Source organism: Procambarus clarkii, chromosome 26 (genome assembly GCF_040958095.1).
Source record: "Procambarus clarkii isolate CNS0578487 chromosome 26, FALCON_Pclarkii_2.0, whole genome shotgun sequence".
Taxonomy (NCBI): Eukaryota; Metazoa; Arthropoda; class Malacostraca; order Decapoda; family Cambaridae; genus Procambarus; species Procambarus clarkii.
Window position 1 is genome coordinate 18635528 of NC_091175.1, and position 27583 is coordinate 18663110.

The following is a 27583-nucleotide window of genomic DNA, read 5'->3' on the forward strand; positions in this document are numbered from 1 at the left end:
TTTGGCCCGCCTCTCAACTGTCAATCAATCAACTGTAACTAACTACTAAATTTTTTCACACACACACACACACACACACACACACACACACACACACACACACACACACACACACACACACACACACACACACACACACACACACACAGGAAGCAGCTCTGTAGCAGCTGTCTAACTCCCGGGTACCAATTTACTGCTAGGTAACAGGAGCATCAGGGTGAAAGAAACTTTGCCCTTTTGTTTCTACCTGGTCCGGGAATCGAACTAGGCCACAGAATTACGAGGCTTGCGCGCTGTCCGCTCAGCTACCAGACCCCCCCCTTGTGTGTGTGTGTGTGTGTGTGTGTGTGTGTGTGTGTGTGTGTGTGTGTGTGTGTGTGTACTCACCTATTTGTGCTTGCGGGGGGTTGAGCTTTGGCTCTTTGGTCCCGCCTCTCAACTGTCAATCAACTGGTGTACAGATTCCTGAGCCAACTGGGCTCTATCATATCTACATTTGAAACTGTGTATGGAGTCAGCCTCCACCACATCACTGCCTAATGCATTCCATCCGTTAACTACTCTGACACTGAAAAAGTTCCTTGTAACGTCCCTGTGGCTCATGTGGGTACTAAGTTTCCACCTGTGTCCCCTTGTTCGCGTACCACCAGTGTTGAATAGTTTATCCTTGTTAACCCGGTCGATTCCCCTGAGGATTTGTAAGTTGTGATCATGTCTCCCCTTACTCTTCTGTCTTCCAGTGTCATAAGGTGCATTTCCCGCAGCCTTTCCTCGTAACTCATGCCTCTTAGTTCTGGGACTAGTCTAGTGGCATACCTTTGGACTTTCTCCAGCTTCGTCTTGTGCTTGACAAGGTACGGGCTCCATGCTGGGGCCGCATACTCCAGGATTGGTCTTACATATGTGGTGTACAAGATTCTGAATGATTCCTTACACAGGTTCCTGAACGCTGTTCTGATGTTAGCCAGCCTCGCATATGCCGCAGACGTTATTCTCTTTACGTGGGCTTCAGGAGACAGGTTTGGTGTGATATCAACTCCTAGATCTTTCTCTCTGTCCGTTTCATTAAGTACTTCATCTCTTATTCTGTATCCTGTGTCTGGCCTCCTGTTTCCACTGCCTAGTTTCATTACGTTGCATTTACTCGGGTTGAACTTCAACAGCCATTTGTTGGACCATTCACTCAGTTTGTCTAGGTCATTTTGTAGCCTCCTACTATCATCCTCTGTTTCAGAGGATGTCTGAGTGAATTGGATGTGTGAATTCAGAGGATTCACACATCCTCTATGTGTGTGTGGGTGTGTGTGCCTACCTACAGAGCAACCCGGTGGGCCTCTTTCCTGATGCGTTCTCCGTATAAGAGGTCCTTCGGTATGCGGCTATCTTCCATCATGTGACGTCTCAGCCACCGCATGCGTCTCTGCTTCAGGAGAGTGAACATTGAAGAGACTCCTGTTCTCTCGAGTACTGTGTTGTTGGTGACGTGGTCTCTCCACGTGATGTCTAGGATGCGTCTCAGGTTCCGCATGTGGAAGGTATTGAGCCGTCTCTCCTGGCGAGATCGCAGGGTCCAGGATTCCGGCCGCATAGAAATGTTCTCGCTTCACATGCCAAGTAGACTTGTGCCTTGGTGTGTACTGTCAGTTTGACGTTTTCCCAAACGAGCTCTGTTAGCCTGGCCAGTGTTGTTGCGGCCTTCCCAATACACCTGTTGAGCTCTCTCTGGAGTAGAGTTCGGAGTAATGTTCCACCCAGCGATTCATCTGTTGATCACGGTCTTTAATGATCTCTCCAGTGGCTGACTTCAGAGGAGCCGTCCTGTTTTGTGTAGGGTCTGTTGCCTGTTTGATCCCTTCGTACATGCCTCTTATGTTGCCGACAGTGGCCGCAGTCTGGATGCTGGAACAGAGTCGAAGCCAGTAATTGTTAGCACAACGCCTCGCAGTTTGTTGAACTCTACTGCGGGCAGTATGGAAGGCCTGTAGGTTCCTTTCTAAGGGCAGGTTCTTGTAGGCTGAGAGAGCTCGTCTCTTTTCCTCTACGAGGGGTAACAGTTCCCCTGCACTGGCCTCGAACCAGTCAGCTGACTTGTTCTGCCTCTTACCGAAGGTGGACATGGCAGTGTTGAAGATAGTGACCCTGAGGTGTGACCACCTCTCACTTTCTCTATCGCAGAGTGGTACAGGAAGGGTATTTACCAGCGCAGCAGTGAATTCCTCCACCTTGTGAAGATCACGAGTCCTGTTTAAGTTAATGCGTGGTCTTCCCTCCTTCTCTGCACTGTGGATTTTTCGGGGCTGGAACTTTTCTCTGCAAAAGACGAGAGAGTGGTTGGTGTCACAATCTGCGCTCTGAGAGCTGCGGGTCAGTTTGACGTTTCTCAGATTGCTACGCCTCGTAGGCACCAGGTCGAGTTGGTGCCAATTCTTAGACCTGGGATGTCACCAGGATCCCTTGTGCTGGGGCTTGGTGTCGAAGAAAGAATTGGCGACGAAGAGATTATGACGACAGAAGAACTCCAGGAGGCGCTTCCCATTTTCATTCATCTTCCCAAATCCAAACTGGCCCAGGCAGGAAGGCCAAGAGCTGTGGTCAGAACCAACTCTTGCATTAAAGTCTCCCAGGAGAAAGACTGGCTCTTGTTGAGGTATGTCTCTGAGAGTTAGGCCGAGGTCACAGAACTCGTCCTTCGCTTCGGTAGAGGAGGTCAGTGTTGGTGCATAGGCGTTGATGAGGCTGACCATTCCTGCTGCTGTATGAAGCTGAAGTTTGATGATCCTTGCAGACTCTTCCGTGGGCGGTACTATGGACCCTAACAACCTGTTCCTGATGGCAAAGCCAATGCCATGCTCCCTTACCTCTTCTAGTGGTGTGCCCTGCCAGAAGAAGGTAAAGTCCTTCTTCCTTATGCTGCCTGTCGCGGGCAGACGTGTCTCCTGCAGGGCGACTATGTCCATCTGGGGCCTGCGTAGTTCATTGTTGATCACAGCTGTCTTGCGGGCGTCGTTCACTTCCAGTAGATCTTCCGAGAGACCCGGTGTCATGGTCCTTACATTCCATGTGCCCAGTTCTCAAGGGTGGCTCTGTGTTTGTTTTCTTTTGCCTGGTGCATGGTTGACGATCCGCTTATTGGATGGTGGCCTAAGCCCCAAGCACCCAATGGGTGGGACAGCGCCTAACTGGCTTGGGGCTGCCCAGTTTGAGGCGGGCGGTAGCTGTCTGATGAAATCCGATGATTTCTCCCACCGACGGAAGCAACCTCTGGCGCCTCACTCTACGCCAATTGAGTGGTAGAATTATGATTATTTTTCTAAGGATGTCATTGCTGGGCGCTGGAGTGGGGGGGGGAGGGGGGGCGGATAAGCTCCCACAGCCTGTAAAGTGCCCCTGATGGCGTGCGCCTTAAACAGCTTCTGACAACCAAGTTTAGGTCCTGGCCTGTGCATGTGGCCTAGCTTTTCGGCCCGGCGGAACTGCTTCTACTAACAGAAGGAGCGAAGGTGCGTTAAAACAGTTGCTTCAGGCAGATGGGACTCGTCAGCCTGGGATGGCAGCTCATCTAGGTGAAGGAAAACCCCAAATTCAAACCTCCGCTGCCTTGCGGATAAACCCACTCATGAGAAAGTTTTCGGGAGTCAACCCTGAGGAAAAAATCCGGAGTCGGAGTCCCTAAGGCGGTTTGCAGCTGTTTACAGCTACATTCTGGCAATTCCTGCGACGACACTGGTGCCAAGCGCATCAGCGCCCGCCCTTCCCTTGGACCACATCGGTGGCGTGGAGAGGGTGGACCTGCTACATGAGCAACACCCGGTTCTCCACAACTACTGCCCAGGCCTGTGCGCTGAGAGGACATCCAGCGCGGTAGTTACTGCTGATATTATTATTAATATTATTATTGAGAAAATCGGTAAGAACCATGATGAGGATTCGAACCAATGCGGTAGGTAGTCCCAGGCACACGCCTCAGACAATCAGGCCACGACATGGTCAATTGGAATACAACCTAGAGTTCTACTGAACATACGAGGGTTTCCTGAGGCTTCTACTGAAGCCGGAACAGAATTTTCACACACTTCCTCCCCATCCCATACACTCTGGCTCTATCATTTATACATGTTCTACCTCTGATGTGTGGAACGACAAAGCGCATAGGTTCGATCCCACATAACAGCTCCTACGGACTTTCTTCCTGTTGCGGTCACGTAAGTGTGATTATGCTCTGTATTATTATTATTATTATTATTATTATTATTATTATTATTATTATTATTATTATTATTATTATTATTATTATTATTATTATTATTATTATTATTACACGTCTGTAACTTAAGACAAGAAGCTTTGTCTCGTGTTTATATTATGCAGAAAAGATGCATTGTTAACGATTCTTCAGGGAAATTATCCGATACTGAAGACAAATACAACATAATTTACAACATTGCAGTGTAATGTATGTTTGTACACAGCTTCACACTGTAATGTATGTTTGTACACAGCTTCACACTGTAATGTATGTTTGTACACAGCTTCACACTGTAATGTATGTTTGTACACAGCTTCACACTGTAATGTATGTTTGTACACAGCTTCACACTGTAATGTATGTTTGTACACAGCTTCACACTGTAATGTATGTTTGTACACAGCTTCACACTGTAATGTATGTTTGTACACAGCTTCACACTGTAATGTATGTTTGTACACAGCTTCACACTGTAATGTATGTTTGTACACAGCTTCACACTGTAATGTATGTTTGTACACAGCTTCACACTGTAATGCATGTTTGTACACAGCTTCACACTGTAATGTATGTTTGTACACAGCTTCACACTGTAATGTATGTTTGTACACAGCTTCACACTGTAATGTATGTTTGTACACAGCTTCACACTGTAATGTATGTTTGTACACAGCTTCACACTGTAATGTATGTTTGTACACAGCTTCACACTGTAATGTATGTTTGTACACAGCTTCACACTGTAATGTATGTTTGTACACAGCTTCACACTGTAATGTATGTTTGTACACAGCTTCACACTGTAATGTATGTTTGTACACAGCTTCACACTGTAATGTATGTTTGTACACAGCTTCACACTGTAATGTATGTTTGTACACAGCTTCACACTGTAATGTATGTTTGTACACAGCTTCACACTGTAATGTATGTTTGTACACAGCTTCACACTGTAATGTATGTTTGTACACAGCTTCACACTGTAATGTATGTTTGTACACAGCTTCACACTGTAATGTATGTTTGTACACAGCTTCACACTGTAATGTATGTTTGTACACAGCTTCACACTGTAATGTATGTTTGTACACAGCTTCACACTGTAATGTATGTTTGTACACAGCTTCACACTGTAATGTATGTTTGTACACAGCTTCACACTGTAATGTATGTTTGTACACAGCTTCACACTGTAATGTATGTTTGTACACAGCTTCACACTGTAATGTATGTTTGTACACAGCTTCACACTGTAATGTATGTTTGTACACAGCTTCACACTGTAATGTATGTTTGTACACAGCTTCACACTGTAATGTATGTTTGTACACAGCTTCACACTGTAATGTATGTTTGTACACAGCTTCACACTGTAATGTATGTTTGTACACAGCTTCACACTGTAATGTATGTTTGTACACAGCTTCACACTGTAATGTATGTTTGTACACAGCTTCACACTGTAATGTATGTTTGTACACAGCTTCACACTGTAATGTATGTTTGTACACAGCTTCACACTGTAATGTATGTTTGTACACAGCTTCACACTGTAATGTATGTTTGTACACAGCTTCACACTGTAATGTATGTTTGTACACAGCTTCACACTGTAATGTATGTTTGTACACAGCTTCACACTGTAATGTATGTTTGTACACAGCTTCACACTGTAATGTATGTTTGTACACAGCTTCACACTGTAATGTATGTTTGTACACAGCTTCACACTGTAATGTATGTTTGTACACAGCTTCACACTGTAATGTATGTTTGTACACAGCTTCACACTGTAATGCATGTTTGTACACAGCTTCACACTGTAATGCATGTTTGTACACAGCTTCACACTGTAATGCATGTTTGTACACAGCTTCACACTGTAATGCATGTTTGTACACAGCTTCACACTGTAATGCATGTTTGTACACAGCTTCACACTGTAATGCATGTTTGTACACAGCTTCACGCTGTAATGCATGTTTGTACACAGCTTCGCACTGTAATGCATGTTTTTACACAGCTTCACACTGTAATGCATGTTTGTACACAGCTTCACACTGTAATGTATGTTTGTACACAGCTTCGCGCTGTAATGTATGTTTGTACACAGCTTCGCACTGTAATGCATGTTTGTACACAGCTTCACACTGTAATGCATGTTTTTACACAGCTTCACGCTGTAATGCATGTTTGTACACAGCTTCGCGCTGTAATGCATGTTTGTACACAGCTTCACACTGTAATGTATGTTTGTACACAGCTTCACACTGTAATGCATGTTTGTACACAGCTTCACGCTGTAATGCATGTTTGTACACAGCTTCGCACTGTAATGCATGTTTGTACACAGCTTCACGCTGTAATAAATAATTATGAGGTTTGAAGCATAATAAAGTTCGACTCAGTTTGCAGTTAAATTAGCCATAAAGACTTTGGAACCAAAATTAAATCACAGGAATGAGAAATGAGTTATGAGAACACACTGAAGCTAAACAATGAGGGTCCTCGGGCACACGCACCACCGACTGGGCCATGATGGGCTATAAAGGTCCAAGATAAAGGAGCACTTCTGGGTGAGATAGTCCCGTCCTGGTTCAGTTGGTTGTGCGTGAGCCTGATGAATTCAGGCTTCGATTCCATCGTCCTTGGGATACAAGGGGGGAAGGAATAGTGGCCCCCCCCCAACCACTTGGATCGTCGGGGAATCGAACGCCGACCCGCATATAGCGGTACAAGAGGTTGAAGAGGCGGGAGCTCACCTTTGGATGGCCTTCTTGACGAGAGCGCCCTGGTAGAGCGCCGGGTGGCGGTTGACGAAGTAGAGGAACTGGAGCTCTCTCTGGGCTGCTCGGATGAGGTTGAGGCTGAACTGTACTTGGCTGGCGCCCTTAACTCGGGACTTGTAGTTGGGCACTCTGCTGCCTCCTCTCTCTCCTCCTCCACCCCCTCCTCTTTCTCCTCCTCCTCCTCCTCCTCCTCCTCCTCCTCCTCTTTCTCCTCCTCCTCCTCTTTCTCCTCCTCCTCCTCCTCTTTCTCCTCCTCCTCCTCTTTCTCCTCCTCCTCCTCCTCTTTCCCCTCCTCCTCCTCCTCTTTCTCCTCCTCCTCCTCCTCCTCCTCTTTCCCCTCCTCCTCCTCCTCTTTCCCCTCCTCCTCCTCTTTCTCCTCCTCCTCCTCTTTCCCCTCCTCCTCCTCTTTCTCCTCCTCCTCCTCCTCTTTCTCCTCCTCCTCCTCTTTCCCCTCCTCCTCCTCCTCTTTCCCCTCCTCCTCCACCTCTTTCACCTCCTCCTACTCCTTTTTCCCCTCCTCCTCCTCCTCTTTCACCTCCTCCTCCACCTCTTTCACCTCCTCCTCCTCCTCTTTCACCTCCTCCTCCACCTCTTTCTCCTCCACCGCCTCCCGTTTCTCCTCTTTCTCCTCCACTGCTTCCCCTGTCTGCCTTTTCTCCTCCACCACCTCTTCTTTCCCCTCTTTCTCCTCCACCTCCTCTCCTTTCCCCTCTTTCTCCTCCACCGCTTCCCCTTTCTGCCTTGTCTCCTCCACCGCTTACTCTCTCTCCACCACCAACATCACCCTTTTCCCCTCTTTCTTTTCCCCTCTCTCCTCTTTCTAGGCCACCTCCTCCTCTTTCTCCCCCACTGCCTCCTCTTTCCCCTCCTCCTCCTCCTCCTCCTCCTCCTCCTCCTCCGCTGCTGCTGCCGCCGGAACCGCCAGGGCCTTCAATTCCTCCTGCTCCTCCTCCAGCTCCTTCGGTAGCGTTCTCACCCACCACGACTGAAAAGACAAGAAAACTCAACAGACTGACGAAGAAATATAATAGTAGTTTATTTATCAACATGCACATATACCCCCCCCTACACACCCCAAAATATATATATATATATATATATATATATATATATATATATATATATATATATATATATATATATATATATATATATATATATATATATATATATATATATATATATATATATATATATATATATATATATATATATATATATATATATATGTCGTACCTAATAGCGAGAACGCACTTCTCAGCCTACTATGCAAGGCCCGATTTGCCTAATAAGCCAAGTTTTCATGAAATAATTGTTTTTCGACTACCTAACCTACCTAACCTAACCTAACCTAACTTTTTCGGTTACCTAACCGAACCTAACCTATAGAGACAGGTTAGGTTAGGTTAGGTAGGGTTGGTTAGGTTCGGTCATATATCTACGTTAATTTTAACTCCAATAAAAAAAAATTGACCTCATACATAATGAAATGGGTAGCTTTATCATTTCATCAGAAAAAAATTAGAGAAAATATATTAATTCAGGAAAACTTGGCCTATTAGGCAAATCGGGCCTTGCATAGTAGGCTGAGAAGTGCGTTCTGGCTACTAGGTACGACATATATATATATATATATATATATATATTATATATATATATATATATATATATATATATATATATATATATATATATATATATATATATATAAATTGATGGAAATATTTATAAAGTAAATGGACTTATGACAAAAAATAGGTGGTGACATTTGTAGATCCAGGAACTTTACATATAAAGTGCAAGTTTCATGAATTGATGAATTTTTCATGAATTCATATATATATATATATATATATATATATATATATATATATATATATATATATATATATATATATATATATATATATATATATATATATATATATATATGTAAAACTTATTGACAGGTGATTATATGGGGCTATTTTGATTGAGTAATATTGCTATATTTTGATGGTTAGTTTGGTCGTGTAATATCTGCAATTTTCTTATCTATCTCGCCATCTCATATCTTTTAGATAATTCTCAGCTAGTAAATTTTATTTCATTTTGATCATTTCTTATTCTCCCATTGACGGTCTTTATCATGATTTTTTTTATATTAGCGAAGACACGTCAAAGGAGGATAGGAAAGGTGAGAATCAACTTGGAGAAGAAAAGAAAGAAAATAGTTCTCGGAAATCAGGTAACATGACAAAAAAAAAACAGACAAGTCTTACAATAGAATTCGATATAAACTAATTTGTGAGTCAATCCAGCGTATCAAAACACTTATCCAAAGGAACAGGCAGGAGTGATTTAGACCAAGAAACACCACTTCCCCTTAATACAATTGAAGATCGAACAATAGGAAATAATATCCCTCAGGCATCGAAGCAGTTCAATGGAAAAGTAAAGGTTTTAATTAAAAATACCTGTCGGAAGAAAGAATGAAAAATATATTGGTAGAGATACTGGAAATTGTGGCAGAAAAAACATTTCTCATTATCACAATAGTAGAAACAAAACTGACAGGCGTTTTATTTTTGTTTTGCAAGAGTTACTACACTCTTGTAAAGCCGCTAACATGCATAGCGTTTCGGTCAGGTTTCGATACAATACCGAGAATACTAGATCATTGCAGAGAGAAAGAGAGAGAGAGAGAGAGAGAGAGAGAGAGAGAGAGAGAGAGAGAGAGAGAGAGAGAGAGAGAGAGAAAGAGAAAGAGAAAGAGAAAGAGAGAGAGAGAGAGAGAGAGAGAGAGAGAGAGAGAGAGAGAGAGAGAGAGAGAGAGAGAAAGAGAAAGAGAAAGAGAAAGAGAGAGAGAGAGAGAGAGAGAGAGAGAGAGAGAGAGAGAGAGAGAGAGAGATTAGGAATGCAGGAAGAATACCATCTCTATTTTTTCTCCCCCATAACAGACGGGTTCGCTCCACTCCTGGAATAGGAGTCTTGTGCTCCACAACACCTTGATGAGAGTATTAATCTCGCAGAAAGGCGAATTTGCTCCTGCTGCCTCTTCCTCCTTCCGAAAAAACATTCCCAAGAAATCAATGTAATGTGTGGTGGAAATTGGAGGAAATACCTGGCAAGGAAAACCCCCAAAACTTAGGAATCTGTGATATTGTGTTGTTGTCGTGGCCGAGGTCTTCGCTACACCCTCAAGCCCACAAACACACGTATTAACAAAGTTTTTTTTACGTTGCATGAACGTCGTTGCATCGTTGTAGCTATGTTATGTATATGTTATGTAATTATCAAAAAATAACCTAGGATCCCAGCTCATTTGCAGGTACCACTAATCGTTGTTATTTATTCATTCAGACTAATCTTGATGAATTGTCTGAAAAATCATCGTCCCAGGAAGCCCTGGGTCGCAATTCATCATATGTCTCATCTTCACAATAGTCTTACAGAGCTCTTGAGTGTTGTTTCTCTGGGGTCTGATGAGTCCGGATGATGAGTCCGTTGTGGTACTCATTGATGTCAGATGCACTCAACCCAGTGTACTCATCCAGATGCACTCGTCTTAGATGAGCTTGAAGGGTCGAGCATCAGCTCCTAAGACCCGCCTTTCAATCATCAGTAGTTCAAGGCACTGATTATTTTCACTCGTTTTAATTATATTTACATTTAGAGGTGTGTACTGGGTTGGCATTTACAACATATTCATCTAATTAATATTTATTTAAGGTGTCTTTAACAACATTGTCTAAGGAACTACGGTACAAAACAACACTGCTTAAGGAACTACGGTACAAAACAATACTGTCTAAGGAACAACGGTACAAAACAACACTGTCTAAGAAACTACGGTACAAAACAACACTGTCTAAGAAACTACGGTACAAAACAACACTGTCTAAGAAACTACGGTACAAAACAACACTGTCTAAGAAACTACGGTACAAAACAACACTGTCTAAGAAACTACGGTACAAAACAACACTGTCTAAGAAACTACGGTACAAAACAACACTGTCTAAGAAACTACGGTACAAAACAATACTGTCTAAGGAACTACGGTACAAAACAACACTGTCTAAGAAACTACGGTACAAAACAACACTGTCTAAGAAACTACGGTACAAAACAACACTGTCTAAGAAACTACGGTACAAAACAACACTGTCTAAGGAACTACGGTACAAAACAACACTGTCTAAGGAACTACGGTACAAAACGCACACAAAGAGACGCTTAAAGTATTCTCTCAAAGCCCGAAATGGTAGAAAATTGTGAAGAGACGCTCTGAGCTACAATATCCGAGGCGAGTGTAAGTTGTGGAGTCGATCTCTTGTCTCATTCCAGCGGTAGGGGATTACAGCCAAGTTCCCTAATAGCCTGTTACACCGGAACGAGGAGTTAGCGAGGGACGTTAGTGACGATACACCCGCTGAGAAGCTGCGGGGGGGTGATGATCCCTTGCCGCTCTGGCAAGATCTCTAGGAGGAGATGCTTAGGAGACCAGGAGATGTCTAGGAGACCAGGAGATGTCTAGGAGACCAGGAGATGTCTAGGAGACCAGGAGATGTCTAGGAGACCAGGAGATGTCTAGGAGACCAGGAGATGCTTAGGAGACCAGGAGATGCTTAGGAGACTGTGGTTTACATCAATGAAGTGTTACACCACGTAAACACTATATGAAATATACCATCTTATATATTTTTAGGTTTGGTTTGGTCAGATTACGTTCGAGTAAGTTAGGTGAGGATTGGTGAGGTCAGGTTAAGTTAGGATAGACTAGGTGAGATTAGGTTCACTTAGGTTGTGTTAGGATGGGTCAGGCTAGGTTAGGATAGGTCAGTTTAGGTTAGAATACAACCTGTCCTCGGTATACCATAGTACATATGTCACATAATGCTCATAGTTCCTATGCTGTTAATGTTTACAGTTTCCCTGTGATAGATTTATAGTTTTTAGCTATCATTAGCCACCAATCCTTCCTCAGGTCCCATAGTACCCGTCCCATAGTACCCGTCCCATAGAACCTGTCCCATAGAACCCGTCCCATCACAGTGGACAGCAGAATAGTGTATTCATACACAGTAGACTTATACTCACTGCCGAGTACCTACTCACTGCTAAATGAACAGGTGCGTTAGCTGAAAGGAAATGTGCCCAATCATTCCCGTCCCTCCCGGGATTCTCGATTGTGTGTTGAGGATGAATCCGTCTGTACTAGCGGGTATGGGAATCAATTCACTTCACAGGATGGTTATAGGGGGTCCAGAACCCCCGCCCCCCCCCAGGGGATGAGAATAGGATGGTTATTGGGTTCAATACTACAAGCATATGTACTCTGTACCCCCATGTATCACTACATGTATTCTGTACCCCCACATGTACTCTTCATCACACCTTCAAAAAAGTGATGGGTATTGGGTGATATATGTGAAAAAATATTAATTAATAATTACCAATAGCAATCAATTTATTATACAGTTGGTGTATCCTGGGAATGGTCAGTAATTCTGCTTTGTGGATAGAGGGCAGGACAGAGACCTTGTGGGACTGAGCACAGAGGACGGTACGGATGGGTATGGGGTCCAATACCACCCACAGGATGGGTATGGGGTCCAATACCACCCACAGGATGGGTATGGGGTCCAATACCACCCACAGGATGGGTATGGGGTCCAATACCACCCACAGGATGGGTATGGGGTCCAATACCACCCACAGAATGGGTATGGGGTCCAATACCACCCACAGGATGGGTATGGGGTCCAATACCACCCACAGGATGGGTATGGGGTCCACTACAACCAAGAGGATTGGTATTTGGTCCACTACCGCCCACAGGATGGGTATGGGGTCCAATACCACCCACAGGATGGGTATGGGGTCCACTACAACCAAGAGGATTGGTATTTGGTCCACTACCGCCCACAGGAAGGGTATGGGGGTCCACTACCGCCCACTGGGTCGGTATGGGGTCCATTACTGCCCACGGGGTGGGTATGGGGTTCATTACTACCCACAGGATGGGTATGGAGTCCACTACCATCTGTAGGATAGGTATGGGTGCCTACAACCGTCCATAAGATGGGTATGGGGTCCCCTGCCATCCATAGGACTGATATGGACTATCTGAGGTGGAGGTTACGATAAGACAGATATAAGCTGATAAACCTCAAGGTAAACATACAGCTCTAACAGGCAGAACTGAAGAGGTCGGAGCTGTAGAGGGCGTGTAAAAAGGAGCTGGGAACCGCCTGACAGCCTATAAGACTTGTCTTGAGACTTATACTCCAGACGCTCGAGGAGCACCTTGGGGGAGACGGAGACAGGAAGAGCGAGGAAGGTGACGGGAAGTTTTGTTCCGAGGACGAGAGGAGCGCCGAGGACCCGTCCGGCGACACGTGGTGATCGTCGAGGACGCCACTTGTGCAGAATAATATTCTGAACAATGTCATCCTGGACGTTAATAGTTATTAGAAAGCATAAATGTCCACACTTCAATAAGTTAAAATCGCTTAATTTGTCATTAACGAGCAATATCTTAAGTCAGTTGAAAGCAAATATTTAACATCATTCAGTGTTATATCAGGAATTTTGGGTTGTGGGTTTGTTAGTCTGTTATTGTATATATTGTATATTGTAGTTGTGGAGCGGCCATTAACAGTTGTTGACTGACGGACGATTACTACTTCACTTCCATATTGCAAATGTTGTGTTGTTGCAACATTTACAACAGAATGTTGTATTTGATTTTTGAATTATATTTTGAAATTAACAACTTCAAACATACAAGCTGGGGATCACTATTGGTTCATTAGAGACTCGTTCGTATTTGGGGAAGTGAAGGAGTGGTTGTTGGCCATTGTTAATTGACACTTGAGACTCGCAAAATGTTAACCAATGGGGTGAGTGTTAGGGTGAATGTCAACCAATCAGCGGCCGGGTTGGGTTGGTTGCTGGGTATATAAGAAACGATGAGACAAAAAGCACTTCAGTGTGTTTTACCTCACTTTTGGTATACAGTTCCAGCTTCGTCTCTTGGAGGTGAGCTGTATGGTGAGGATCCTCTTCTCCCCCCTCTTGTTGCGTCTCTCCTCCCCCCCCCTCTTGTTGCGTCTCTCCTCCCCCCCCCCTCTTGTTGCGTCTCTCCTCCCCCCCCCCCTCTTGTTGCGTCTCTCCTCCCCCCCCCCTCTTGTTGCGTCTCTCCTCCCCCCCCCCTCTTGTTGCGTCTCTCCTCCCCCCCCCCTCTTGTTGCGTGTCTCCTCCCCCCCCCTCTTGTTGCGTCTCTCCTCCCCCCCCCCTCTTGTTGCGTCTCTCCTCCCCCCCCCCTCTTGTTGCGTCTCTCCTCCCCCCCCCCCTCTTGTTGCGTCTCTCCTCCCCCCCCCCCCCCTCTTGTTGCGTGTCTCCTCCCCCCCCTCTTGTTGCGTCTCTCCTCCCCCCCCTCTTGTTGCGTCTCTCCTCCCCCCCCCCTCTTGTTGCGTCTCTCCTCCCCCCCCCTCTTGTTGCGTCTCTCCTCCTCCCCCCCCTCTTGTTGCGTCTCTCCTCCTCCCCCCCCCTTTTGTTGCGTCTCTCCTCCTCCCCCCCCCTCTTGTTGCGTCTCTCCTCCTCCCCCCCCCTCTTGTTGCGTCTCTCCTCCTCCCCCCCCTCTTGTTGCGTCTCTCCTCCTCCCCCCCCCTCTTGTTGCGTCTCTCCTCCTCCCCCCCCCTCTTGTTGCGTCTCTCCTCCTCCTCCCCCCCCCTCTTGTTGCGTCTCTCCTCCTCCCCCCCCTCTTGTTGCGTCTCTCCTCCTCCTCCCCCCCTCTTGTTGCGTCTTTCCTCCTCCCCCCCCCTCTTGTTGCGTCTCTCCTCCTCCCCCCCCCCCTCTTGTTGCGTCTCTCCTCCTCCCCCCCCCCTCTTGTTGCGTCTCTCCTCCTCCCCCCCCTCTTGTTGCGTCTCTCCTCCCCCCCCCTCTTGTTGAGTCTCTCCTCCTCCCCCCCTCTTGTTGCGTCTCTCCTCCCCCCCCCTCTTGTTGCGTCTCTCCTCCCCCCCCTCTTGTTGAGTCTCTCCTCCCCCCCCCTCTTGTTGAGTCTCTCCTCCCCCCCCCCCTCTTGTTGCGTCTCTCCTCCCCCCCCTCTTGTTGAGTCTCTCCTCCTCCCCCCCTCTTGTTGCGTCTCTCCTCCCCCCCCCTCTTGTTGCGTCTCTCCTCCTCCCCCCCCCTCTTGTTGCGTCTCTCCTCCTCCCCCCCCCCTCTTGTTGCGTCTCTCCTCCTCCCCCCCCTCTTGTTGCGTCTCTCCTCCCCCCCCCTCTTGTTGAGTCTCTCCTCCTCCCCCCCTCTTGTTGCGTCTCTCCTCCCCCCCCCTCTTGTTGCGTCTCTCCTCCCCCCCCCTCTTGTTGCGTCTCTCCTCCCCCCCCCTCTTGTTGAGTCTCTCCTCCCCCCCCCTCTTGTTGCGTCTCTCCTCCTCCCCCCCCCCTCTTGTTGCGTCTCTCCTCCTCCCCCCCCTCTTGTTGCGTCTCTCCTCCCCCCCCCTCTTGTTGAGTCTCTCCTCCTCCCCCCCTCTTGTTGCGTCTCTCCTCCTCCCCCCCCCTCTTGTTGCGTCTCTCCTCCTCCCCCCCTCTTGTTGCGTCTCTCCTCCTCCCCCCCCCCCTCTTGTTGCGTCTCTCCTCCTCCCCCCCCCCTCTTGTTGCGTCTTTCCTCCTCCCCCCCCCCTCTTGTTGCGTCTCTTCTCCTCCTCCCCCCCCCCTCTTGTTGCGTCTCTCCTCCTCCCCCCCCCTCTTGTTGCGTCTCTCCTCCTCCTCCCCCCCCCCCTCTTGTTGCGTCTCTCCTCCTCCTCCCCCCCCCTCTTGTTGCGTCTCTCCTCCTCCCCCCCTCCTCTTGTTGCGTCTCTCCTCCTCCCCCCCTCCTCTTGTTGCGTCTCTCCTCCCCCCCCCCCCTCTTGTTGCGTCTCTCCTCCCCCCCCCCCTCTTGTTGCGTCTCTCCTCCCCCCCCCCCTCTTGTTGCGTCTCTCCTCCCCCCCCCCCCCTCTTGTTGCGTCTCTCCTCCCCCCCCCTCTTGTTGCGTCTCTCCTCCCCCCCCCTTCTTGTTGCGTCTCTCCTCCCCCCCCCCCTCTTGTTGCGTCTCTCCTCCCCCCCCCCCCTCTTGTTGCGTCTCTCCTCCCCCCCCCCCTCTTGTTGCGTCTCTCCTCCCCCCCCCTCTTGTTGCGTCTCTCCTCCCCCCCCCCTTCTTGTTGCGTCTCTCCTCCCCCCCCCCTCTTGTTGCGTCTCTCCTCCCCCCCCCTTCTTGTTGCGTCTCTCCTCCCCCCCCCCTCTTGTTGCGTCTCTCCTCCCCCCCCCCCCTCTTGTTGCGTCTCTCCTCCCCCCCCCCCTCTTGTTGCGTCTCTCCTCCCCCCCCCTTCTTGTTGCGTCTCTCCTCCCCCCCCCCTCTTGTTGCGTCTCTCCTCCCCCCCCCCTCTTGTTGCGTCTCTCCTCCCCCCCCCCTCTTGTTGCGTCTCTCCTCCCCCCCCCCTCTTGTTGCGTCTCTCCTCCCCCCCCCCTCTTGTTGCGTCTCTCCTCCCCCCCCCCCTCTTGTTGCGTCTCTCCTCCCCCCCCCTCTTGTTGCGTCCCACACCTTTGTCATCTGCCCTGCTTGTATGCTGCGAGAGGCTAGCCTTTAACGTTTAACTTTCAACTTTAACAAATCGGTTTAAATATAATTACAGAAGTTCTGAAAGTGTACTATGGAGTTGCTAGTTTATTTTTAACTTCAAATTCACAACTAAATTTTAAACTTCTTAACGACTACTTAAATTCAGTAGGCTAGAGATGTTAATCTATTAGTGTAGAAAGTTAAATTTTCCATAAACCTGAATGTTAATTTTTAAATTGTTAATCCATTGGTGTTAATCTTTTAGTATCAACGCTAGTTATGTAAATTGCCTTATAGTAGCATTTCAGTTTATATGTAGCATACATGAATTAAATATAGTTGTGTAAATAGTTCTTAAGTCAACGGAAAAATTAGTCTTGACCATTGCATCTATACTATAGTAAACTACAAGTTCGTAGTGGTGTTGGTATTGTCAGCGCCCCGGAGGTGTACACGAGGCAGTCAAAAGTTTGACAAACGCGCCGTAAGTAATGTTCAGATGCTAGTCTCCGGACACTCTCTTCCCCCCTCCCCTCCCCTACAGTGGATTGCTCTCGCAGTTCAAAATTGTAATTGGGCAGTGTACAGTATGGCCCTGCACGTTGAATGTGTATCCTCGGTTAATTGAGGCTAATGTTAACACTTAATGTTAAATGTACAGTTAAGCTTCTATTTTTTTACCGATTATTCTTGGCACAGTTGCTACAAAGGTGTAGCATAGTTTTCTAGTTTTTGCTGGACCAACCCCCCTTCCCCCCCCTAAAGGCTTAACAAATGGATTATCTTGGTTAGTAACTGAACATATAACAAAACTTTGAAACAACCCTGCTTAACTATGTTGTAATTATTACGAAGGCTGTAATATTCTTAAATATTTTTACCCTGGCTTGCCTTACTAACCATGGTCTCGCACCTTGGTAAAGTCTAAATGCCCTCTTTAGTTTTTAAAATTAATAATTTTCAGGTTCCAGAATGCTTCTGCTAAAACATATTAGTATATGGGTCTCTGGAGACCACTACATGGCCTCACACGGCTACATAGTGTTCCTCCCGTCTCCTGAGCAGAAAGTTGTCTGCACGAGATCATCTCCTCTCTTACCAAGTCATCCTTCAGGGAGAAGTCTCAACACTTCTCCAAAGACGGTAAGCGGTTTCAGAACTAGATTCTTTAATGTTCCATATTACGTGTAACAATTGACTCTTTAAGCAGCACCCTTGTTCTTCCAACCCCTTCCTGCATTTTAGATACCCCTTAGGTCGTTTGGTTTCCTTTCGGTCATAAAACTCCAGCTTGTCTCGGCCTTCAAAACCACAGTAGATGCTCCATCCTGTGGAATAACTGATGTAACAAGGCAAGTAAAATGGCTTAATTTGATTATGCTTTAGCTTTGTGATTAAAGAGTAATATGCTTGGAGTGCCCAAATTGCAGTATAGAATCATAGCTTATTGTTTCTCAGCTCTTATTAGTAAATTTAGATTCATTTAATTGTTTCAGATACATGAAAAAAGGGCTTGTAAGAACCATTTCTAAAGGTGCGAGTACAAATACCTACTGCTGGGAATCACAACTCGCTGCTTGTCTTGGCAGAGGCTTCCAGCTTTTTAGTATAAAAAGGAAGGCTTCATAAACAGCTTTAGCGCCAGAAGTTTACTTAGTGTTTAACATGTTGGTAAATCATTGAAATAAATGTTCATTAAACTTTAAATATGGTCGTCCTGCTGGACTGATCTAGTAAATGGCAGTTTTTTTTTTTTTAAACCTACCTAATATTTTTAGGTGGGATCCAGTTCATGTGGACATTGAGCGGCGTGACCACCTGGAGGTGACTATCTGGGTAGTGTCCTACAATGCTCACTGGCGGGTCCTTGTGGCTTGTTTTACTGCCATACAGCTCAAATTGTCGTGATATAGTGTTTGGTAGATTTTTAAAGTGCGGGTTACTCATAAGGGCTTTAATGGCTATAAAGGTACGAAAGGTAATACCAGTCTTAAAAGAAATATAATAATTCTTATAACTCGCCAATCCATCCCCCCAGGCTCCAGCGACCACAGCCAGACTACAGGAAGGAAACGGATTCCCGGGGTACTGAAGACCGTCTAACACCGGCATAAAGTAGCACGACATTGCTTGTCTCCTGGTAAGTCTGTCATCTGTACCCTTGATATACTTTTTTAACCCAGAAAGCCTGGTTTACTGAATGGGTTTGACTTGACGCAACAGCTAAATTTAATAAAATAGATCCATAATTCACCTATGGTATACGTAACTACCTCTGGCTCCATATTTAGTACTTTGGATGATTTTAAGGCTTAAGACTGTAGTAATCGGTGAAGATAGTTGTTGGCGGATGAATGATCTCTTTAAAGTTACCTAGTCTCCACTTTAGTGTCTACTAAAGTTTCAACCCATGAGTTAAACCACAATTCTAGTGTATCCTGTCATAAGTTAGCACTTAGGAGGAATCTTGGTGCTTCTCGGTAAATTATAATAAGCACGTGTAAATCGCATAATTGTTCGTTCACACTTTTTTATACAATGGTATATATATATTACCGACCGTTGGAATTGTTTGACTATTACTGTCATTAGTCCCATATCCCCCCCCCCCCCCCCATACATATCAGAGCAACTGTTAGTTGTATAAAGGTTAGATGGGACATCAGCTGAAGGCTGGGAGTGTTGTAGTGTTACATGCCCCGCACTTACCAGGGGTGTCACACGCACGCACACAAATCTTAACTTAAAATATATTTAAGATTTACCAATTGTTACTACCTATTCTCTCATTTTACAAAACTACATAAAGCTTGCACTTATCAATTTATGAAACAGATTATCAATTAATCATTAGTTCTTACATATTTGCACATTCATATTGGCTACTATAATATCTATAAAATATTCCAACATTGTTAATGACCTTAAGGTTTTGTAAATCTGCGTCCCCAGTCCATACTTGTCCGTTACTACTTACATTGCGGAAGTGGACCAATAACCATCATATGGGTGGTCGCGGACCCCCAAAGTGTGACTAGTTGTACCCCCTGTCCCCTGAGGGCGGTAGTGACAGTTGCTAGTGTCTAACGAAGGCTTGATGAACTGCCTTTACGTAACGTTACAAAAGTACAATGTTAACCATTTTAAACCTGACATTCCTAATGTTATCTCCCTTTTGTCCTCAGGTCCGGCCAACTACAGCCACACAAGGCAACCAGGACATTCTCTGTACTTAACATCTACGATGGAATAAAACGATGCACTATAAATTAACAAGCCGAAAATTAATTGGATCAAATACACACTAATGGGTCATCTAATCCTGTCCACGGCGGGGCTGGTTTAGCATACGCTAATTAAGAACAATGCCTTTCAACGCTAAAATTGAAGAAAGCCCGTTTTAAGAACTATGCCTCTTAAGTGAGCAGCGCTAACTGCCATTATTATGGTAAGATTCCTTGAACGAAACGCTAATGGCGCAGTGATTCGCAAGCAACGCGTTCATTTCCGTAGAAATGAACGAGCAGATGTGCAGGCTGCCGAAGCCGCTGCAAGAGACCATATAGAATTTCTTCATAACAAACTCTTCTATAAATAAGAGGTATTATCAGGCAATATCACAGTGACAAGGGAGAGAAAATGAGGACAGAACTATAAATCATGTACGCTGGTAAAATATGGTTGCATTTGGCAATTTAAATACGGACGAAGAGGTGACCGCGGAGGAGTCGTAATATCAAGAAGCTGTCTGATAAAAATATCCATGAAGATTCGTATTGGAAACAGTGGAGCAGAAGTTACTGTGGTGAGTGATGGACACAGCCTTGACCACTACCAGTGTGTGACCAACTTAGTTTTTTATAAGTGTAAATATTAAACCCCACATTGTAAATTGAAAACGCCGTTTGCCAAATACTGTCAAGAGATTCCCCCCCATCTTGCATCCGCAAGATAACGTAAGGTTTTAAGGGTTGACAATGTTAATATTCTTGTTAGTCTCTTTACTTGACGGTTAAGCAAGTCCCAGCTGTGTCTGGGTGAAAGTGACAGAATGAACCCAGCGGGTTTTCTACCTATTGGAGTGTTGTACATGCTGCTATGGCGGTATGTCCACTCACAGGATGAGTGGCGCTGCCCAATAAACTCGCCCCTCGGGGCAAAAAAATCATTAAACTATGCACTGCATTAACGACTGTCTTAACCATTAGATGCTGCTGCTATCCAGAACCCACAACCTGGATGATCGCCTGTAGTTTGGTGGTGTTCATAGACCTCCAAAATCTAGCTCCAAACAAGACTGACTGGCCACTCTTCTTTCCATACTTCACATATCTTTTTTCTTTAGACATGCCACTGAAGCTTTACATTTACTATGGATGGTAAGAACTCTTGGCAAGACTTCCCTATTGTAGTGTTGACATAGATTTATAAACTTAGTTTACATACTTGAGACAAGGGCTGGTTTTAAATCTAAGAGGTTGCACAGGTTTGGAGAGATATCGTAATTACATTAAACTGGCCTGGTTGTGGTAAGGGGAGTGAATGTTCCACAGGACCTCTTATGTGTACCCAGATCACCCTCAGAATTGTGTACTCGCCTAGTTGTGCTTGTGGAAGTTAAGCTTAGGTTCTTTGGTCCCGCCTCTCAGTTGACTGGTGTGAAGATTCTTGAGCCTATTGGGCTCTATCATGTATACAGTTGAAATTGTGTAGAGTCGGCCTCCACCACATCACTGCATGCTATCTGTTTACTGACAATCCTTAAAATGACTCGCCCAAATACCTGGGGTGGACGGTAGAGCGACGGTCACTACTCGTGCAGGTCGGCGTTCAATCTCAAGTGGTTGGGCACCATTCCTTCCTTCCTTCCTTCCTTCCCGTCCCATCCCAAATCTTTATCCTGACCCCTTCAAAGTGCTATACTGGTGAAATGGCTTTGTACTTTAACCTGATAATTAGTTGGGCACTGTTCTCACCTGTGCCCTTGTTCCACCCATGATAGTTTCGTCAATTTAGACTTTCAAAATTCATTGTCTTCCAGGGACGTTTAGTTCCCTTAGCTTTTCCTCAAGTCATACTTGTGTTCTGGTACTAGTCTTCCTTGTGGTTGTCTTCAGACGGATAATCTTGTGATCTTCATGCAACGATCAGGTGTTGGATCTCTGTACTGATAATCTTGTTCCGAATAAGGCTGCTCGTGTAGCTAATTATTCTTGAAGTTTATAAACAATGGTTGAACTGATGCCTTCGATATGGCTTTAGTTGTGGCCCTATATTAGCATCGTTCCTTTTGAATATCCGAAGCCAGTGCCGTGTTCTCTTCCCGGCTTTGGCGGCCCTCCCCCCCCCCAACGCAGAAATTAATTGTCATTCTGGTGGATGGATTAGGACGTAAATTCACGTGTGCAAGTCAGGATTGGCTTTAGGGCCGGCACCTCGCCGCTGGCTTCCTGTCCCCGTCGAGACAAGTTAATTCCACTATTCCAGATTAGTTTTATAAATTCTGCAGACAGGTTCGGCGGGTAGGCGGTTCTATGCGTTTAAATCCTATGGGGTTTAGTGGGATTGGGTGGTTATAAATAACAGCGTCTCGTATGGGCCAGTAGGCCTTCTGCAGTTACCTTTTGTTAAGTCTTGCTTCAAGCAGTTGTCCCCTTTTATGCATTATATTGGATCTTCACGTCTGTAATAATGAAGTTGAAGGACAAGATCGGACTCCAACACGTTCTCGCAAATTCGTAAAGTCAATATTGACTTATTAACTACGTGCATAGGTGATATACTAAACATAATAGATACCCTTAAAAAGCTTCATAGAAAACACCGACCTTACCTAACCTTGTTAGTATCTTAAGATAAGCATCTTATTGCTTCGTAATTACAATTATTACTTAACCTATACCTATTATAGGTTAGGTAATAATTGTAATTACGAAGCAAGATGCTTATCTTAACATACTAAGTAGGTTAGGTAAGGTTGGTGTTTTCTATGAAGCTTTTCAAGGGAAACTATTATGTTAAGTATGTCACCTATGCACATATTTAAGTCAATATTGACTTATTAAATTTGCGAGAACGGGTTGTGGGAGAACAGTCCTGTGGCTCTCAAACTTACGAACTTTATATCTACAAATTGGTTGATAAACACTTCGAAGAAACTATGCATTCTTTGATGGAAATGTTCAGATGGATAAACCAGTAAATTACATAAATAGGAATAGTTTGAATAACCACTAGTTTTCTTAAATTTCATTGTCCTACTGCCTCTTATTTATTTAAAAACGTGTGGATGTAGCTCTCATACAGGAGCATGATGTGTCTGTTGCAGTGTCTGAGCGTGCATTATCATGTGGTGCTCAACCCGCCGAGGACGCCTTTCGGGGGGACCCTTATGTTATTCTCTCGTAGGGCCGCCTCCTCCGTGCTTCACACGGAGTTGGATGGGCGTGTGCTATTTGTGTGGGTGGAGTTTTTGGGGGTCGTCATTCCGTTCTTGACGGTGTACGCCCCCTCGGGTGCGGCGCGTCGTCGGGAGCGGGAGGAGTTTTTTAGGGTGGGGCTTCTCCCTTTCTTGCGCCATGATACGCGGGGCATGATTTTTGGAGGACACTTCAATTGTGTGACGAGTGCACGGGATTATTGTAGCGCTCGTCCGCAGAATATCTCGGGTGCGCTGCTGGAGGTGGTGCGTTCCTGCGGTTTCCGGGACGCTGCTGTGCTCTTTGGTGGAGGGCTGTCGTTTACTTTTGCTGCACGTGGGGTGCGTTCGCGCATTGATAGGGTGTATGTCAATGGTGGGGATTGTACGGTGTATGATTTTCGCACTGTCCCGGTTGCATTCTCCGACCACAGTTTGGTGGTGGTCCGGGTTGGGGTGCCCAGTCAGGTGCGGGGTGGTGGAAGCTAAACTGTGGGTTGTTGCGTTCTCCGCGTGTTTGTCGTCAGTTTCGGTGTTGGTGGGTCGGGATTCGGGCCCGGCGTTGTGAGTTTCTGTCTTGGAGTGGTGGGAGTAGTGTAAAGTGCAGTGTCGTTTGTTTTTTCGCGTGGTTGCTAAACGCGAGGCTGCTGGGCGCTTTGGGTTGCTGCGGTTGTTGCAGGCGCAGCTGTCGAGGTTGTATGTAAGGTACGATGCTGGTGTTGATTGTTGACTGCAAGGCGCGTATATGCGGGTGGCGGAGGGTGTGCGTGTGAGGGCTCGTGTAAGTGAGAGGGTGGACTGGGAACGGATTTCTCCGTTTCTTTTAAGTAAGGTGCGGGCCGCGCGGGACTCTGTTCTTTTTACGGCCTTGCAACGGCCAGATGGGACGGCTGCCCATCTGGCCGTTGCAGATGGGCAGACGGCTGCCCATCTGGCCGTTGTAGATGCGGGTGGCGGAGGGTGTGCGTGTGAGGGCTCGTGTAAGTGAGAGGGTGGACTGGGAACGGATTTCTCCGTTTCTTTTAAGTAAGGTGCGGGCCGCGCGGGACTCTGTTCTTTTTACGGCCTTGCAACGGCCAGATGGGACGGCTGCTTCGGACACGGGTGGGGTGTTGCACTATGTTCGGCAGGAGTTGGCTGCGCTGTATGCGGAGGTGGCTGGGGACGCCGCGCTTGCGGAGGATTTCTTGGGTCGGTGCCTTCCTGGGTTGCACACTCCGCAGCACACTGCGGAGTGTGCAAGTAATTGAGATTTAGTACTATACTGGGTCGCAATATAGAATGTAGTTCTGTGGATAGATAACTATAGGCAGCATAGGAAGCAAGTCATTTAGTTGCCCCCCAGTTACAATGGGTCATTAAAAAGCTTAAATTTTTTTAGAGCACTGTAGTGTAGCCAGCGTTGAAGTTTCTTAAAGATACTAATTGACTGTCAAACAAGATAGGACAAAAATCATTCATCGTAGATACCGAGCGAGGTCACCGAGACAGGCCTAAAAATAATGCTACAACCAGGTTTTACAAGTAATTCATACAATGTCATTGTGACTGAAATCACAAGCCATTAATTATTTCCTTAACGAGTTAAGTATACTAACTGCACTTCAGGTTCCTGGAGGCAAGTTGTGTACACACGAAGCCTTAAGAGACCTGGCTAAAGGTATAAGAGATGAGGTAGTTTACATTTTAATATTCTTTACATTATTCAGGAAACTAGACCATTGACCGACATATCAAAGGTTGGTCTCAGGTGAATGACTGGGCGTGGTGACAAGCCATGTTATTGCACTATATGGTCGTTATTGATGTTCTTCAGTACTAGGAGTCCTCGTTGCCTACCCTGTGGTCGCCCGAGCCTGAAGACGGGAGGAGAGATCACTTATATTCCTGAAATAAGATTTTATATATTGTGATAAGGTCAGATCAAGTTTTTACATCTCTACAGCCGGTGAAGCCCTTATCAGTAACTTGCACTTAAAGAAAATCTACCCAATTTGAGCCGTTTGACAGATGAATAAAGTAAAACAAGGCCTACGGACCTTTCTGTGCGAGACTATTTTGCACAGTGTACCCAGATGATCACGCCTCGCTCCTTGTCCACATGAACTGTATCCCACCTAAGAAAAATTTTACGTAGTTTTAGAACGAATCTTTGCCATTTAGTAAATCAGTCCAGCAGGACGACCATATTAAGTTTAATGACTATGTATTTCAATAATATGCAACTGTTGAACAATAACATGAACTCACTTCTGGCAACAATTCTCTTAAGTCTTCCTTATCCTCGTCTTCTAACTAGGTGGAAGCCTCTGCAATGATTATCAGTGAGAATTTGCTTGATCCCAGCTACAGGTATTTTAAAGTGCTTACCGGCTCTCATTTCTGAAACAGTTTAACAGATTAGTTTTACTCTTTAGTGGACATAAGCCATGTTGAGGATTCTAAACTTCAATCTTGCGTACTATAAGCACTTGTTTGATCTATCTGATAGTGTGTGTAACCTAATCAAACTAGAACTTTTACTACGTTACCAGGTATTCCACAGGATTGAGTGTCGAGATTGATGTGGGCCTTTAAGGCCGAGACACTTAAGCTGGGGAACCTTAAATTCAGGAAAAGGGGGGGGGGGGGGTTCAGCTTTAGTGAATTGTTGGACGAAACGTGCAACTGGAAAAAGTGTCAAACCTGTTAGTGTCAGAAATGTAGAGACTTTCCCCAAAGGACGACTTAAAGGAGATGCTAGACAAACTGGTACAAACAGGTTTTGCTCAGACGGGAGGAACGCCAGGGAGCCGTGTGGGGCCATGTAGTGGTCCTAGAAGACACCATACACCCACACCAGAGCCGTGTGGGGCCATGTAGTGGTCCTAGAAGACACCATACACCCACACCAGAGCCGTGTGGGGCCATGTAGTGGTCCTAGAAGACACCATACACCCACACCAGAGCCGTGTGGGGCCATGTAGTGGTCCTAGAAGACACCATACACCCACACCAGAGCCGTGTGGGGCCATGTAGTGGTCCTAGAAGACACCATACACCCACACCAGAGCCGTGTGGGGCCATGTAGTGGTCCTAGAAGACACCATACACCCACACCAGAGCCGTGTGGGGCCATGTAGTGGTCCTAGAAGACACCATACACCCACACCAGTACTTAAGCAGAAGCATTCTGGAAAGTTACAAATTTAAGACTACAATGCATTTCTATTTAACCCTGCTGCATGAACATGGTTAATAAGACAGGGTGAAAAAAATCAAAAGGCTAAAATTAAGGAAAACATTTGGAGGGGGGAGGGGGGGGGGTAATGCTTTTAAACCTATACAAGCATTAAATTAACACTTAGTAGGGAGAAGTATTTAGTGTAAAAAGTATCTGCCTTTATCAGTTTCAATGTTAACATTGGAGGGCAGTAAATGGGATACCGTCAACGTGCAGGGCCATGTTATATATTACCAAACTTTAGTTTTGAACTGCTAGAGCAACCCACTGTTGGGGGAGGGGGGGGGGGGGGGGAGTGTCCGGAGACTAGCATCTGAACTTTACTTACGGCGCGTTTGTCAAGCTCCTGACTGCCTCGTGTACACCTCCGGGGCGCTGACAATAACTACGAACCGGTAGTTCACTACTGTTTAGGTGCAGTAGTCAAGACATTCCGTTAACTTTTTACGCTAAGAAAATTTTACACAACTACACTAAATTCTGCTGAAAATGCTACTTTTAATAAGGGAATTTTACTACTAATATGACAAATTACAATTAGCGTTGATGCTAAAGAAACAGATTAAGGGCAGGATGGATATCTTCTAGATACAGACCCTCGTTCATGGGTTATGGAAAATTTCACTAGTTATGCTTTAATAGAACACTTCTAGTCTGCTGAAGTTACGTCATTAAAACAATTTAGTTTTGAATTTGAAAATATTAAAAACCAAGTAATCCCATTGTACACTTACAAAAGTGATATATTTAACCGAAACGTTAAGGTTGAAGGCCAGACGTTAAGGGCTAGCCTCTCGCAGGATACAAGTCGGGTAGAGGAGGGTCAGAAGCCAGTTTGGGTCTGCTATAGTGCCACACGCAACACTTAACCCTGGCAACATAAAACAAATAGTGTAGTGTATGGGGGGTAACTAATTCCAGTACGGGGAACCAAAGGGGGGGGGGGGGGGGGGGGGAGACGCAACAAGAGGGAAGAGGGGGCGGGATCCTCACCATACAGCTCACCTCCAAGAGACGAAGCTGGAACTGTATACCAAAAGTGAGGTACAACACACTGAAGTGCTTTTTGTCTCATCGTTTCTTATATACCCAGCAGCCAACCAAACCCGGCCGCTGATTGGTTGACATTCACCCTAACACTCACCCCATTGGTTAACATTTTGCGAGTCTCAAGTGTCAATTAACAATGGCCAACAACCACTCCTTCACTTCCCCAAATACGAACGAGTCTCTAATGAACCAATAGTGATCCCCAGCTTGTATGTTTGAAGTTGTTAATTTCAAAATATAATTCACAAACCAAAAAAATTCTATTGTAAATGTTG

The 27583-nt window shown here is 45.7% G+C and overlaps 1 protein-coding gene and 2 long non-coding RNA genes across 4 annotated transcripts; 1 reads left to right on the forward strand and 2 right to left on the reverse strand.

Annotated features, from left to right (window-relative positions):
- Positions 1-4401: 4401 nt before the first annotated feature.
- LOC138368816 (uncharacterized) lies at positions 4402-6783 on the reverse strand. Its single transcript, XM_069331514.1, has 3 exons — positions 6733-6783; positions 6418-6606; positions 4402-6246 (listed from the first exon to the last, which is right to left on the reverse strand). Exons 1-3 carry the CDS (start codon positions 6781-6783, stop codon positions 4402-4404), a joined length of 2085 nt encoding a protein of 694 aa, XP_069187615.1.
- A 7238-nt stretch (positions 6784-14021) lies between these two features.
- LOC123756844 (uncharacterized) lies at positions 14022-20859 on the forward strand. Of its 2 annotated transcripts, none has more exons than XR_011229657.1 (4): positions 14022-14061; positions 17582-18441; positions 18656-18757; positions 19803-20859. It is a non-coding gene; the product is annotated as an uncharacterized lncRNA (long non-coding RNA). The 2 variants fall into 2 exon arrangements; XR_011229656.1 differs by having other exon boundaries at positions 17582-17760.
- A 3850-nt stretch (positions 20860-24709) lies between these two features.
- LOC138368752 (uncharacterized) lies at positions 24710-27302 on the reverse strand. The gene is made up of 4 exons (XR_011229658.1): positions 27264-27302; positions 25286-25417; positions 25075-25152; positions 24710-24891 (listed from the first exon to the last, which is right to left on the reverse strand). It is a non-coding gene; the product is annotated as an uncharacterized lncRNA (long non-coding RNA).
- Between the last annotated feature and the right edge of the window lie 281 nt (positions 27303-27583).

What these genes read in the sequence shown, in the direction of transcription:
- LOC138368816 (XM_069331514.1), bottom strand. Translation starts at nt 6,783, where the DNA reads ATGGCCCAGTCGGTGGTGCGTGTGCCCGAGGACCCTCATTGTTTAGCT. An exon ending in ACCCTCATTGTTTAGCTTCA is followed by an intron (nt 6,607 to 6,732) that starts GTGTGTTCTCAT and finishes TATTTATTACAG; the next exon opens with CGTGAAGCTGTGTACAAACA. An exon ending in ATGCATTACAGCGTGAAGCT is followed by an intron (nt 6,247 to 6,417) that starts GTGTAAAAACAT and finishes CATGCATTACAG; the next exon opens with TGCGAAGCTGTGTACAAACA.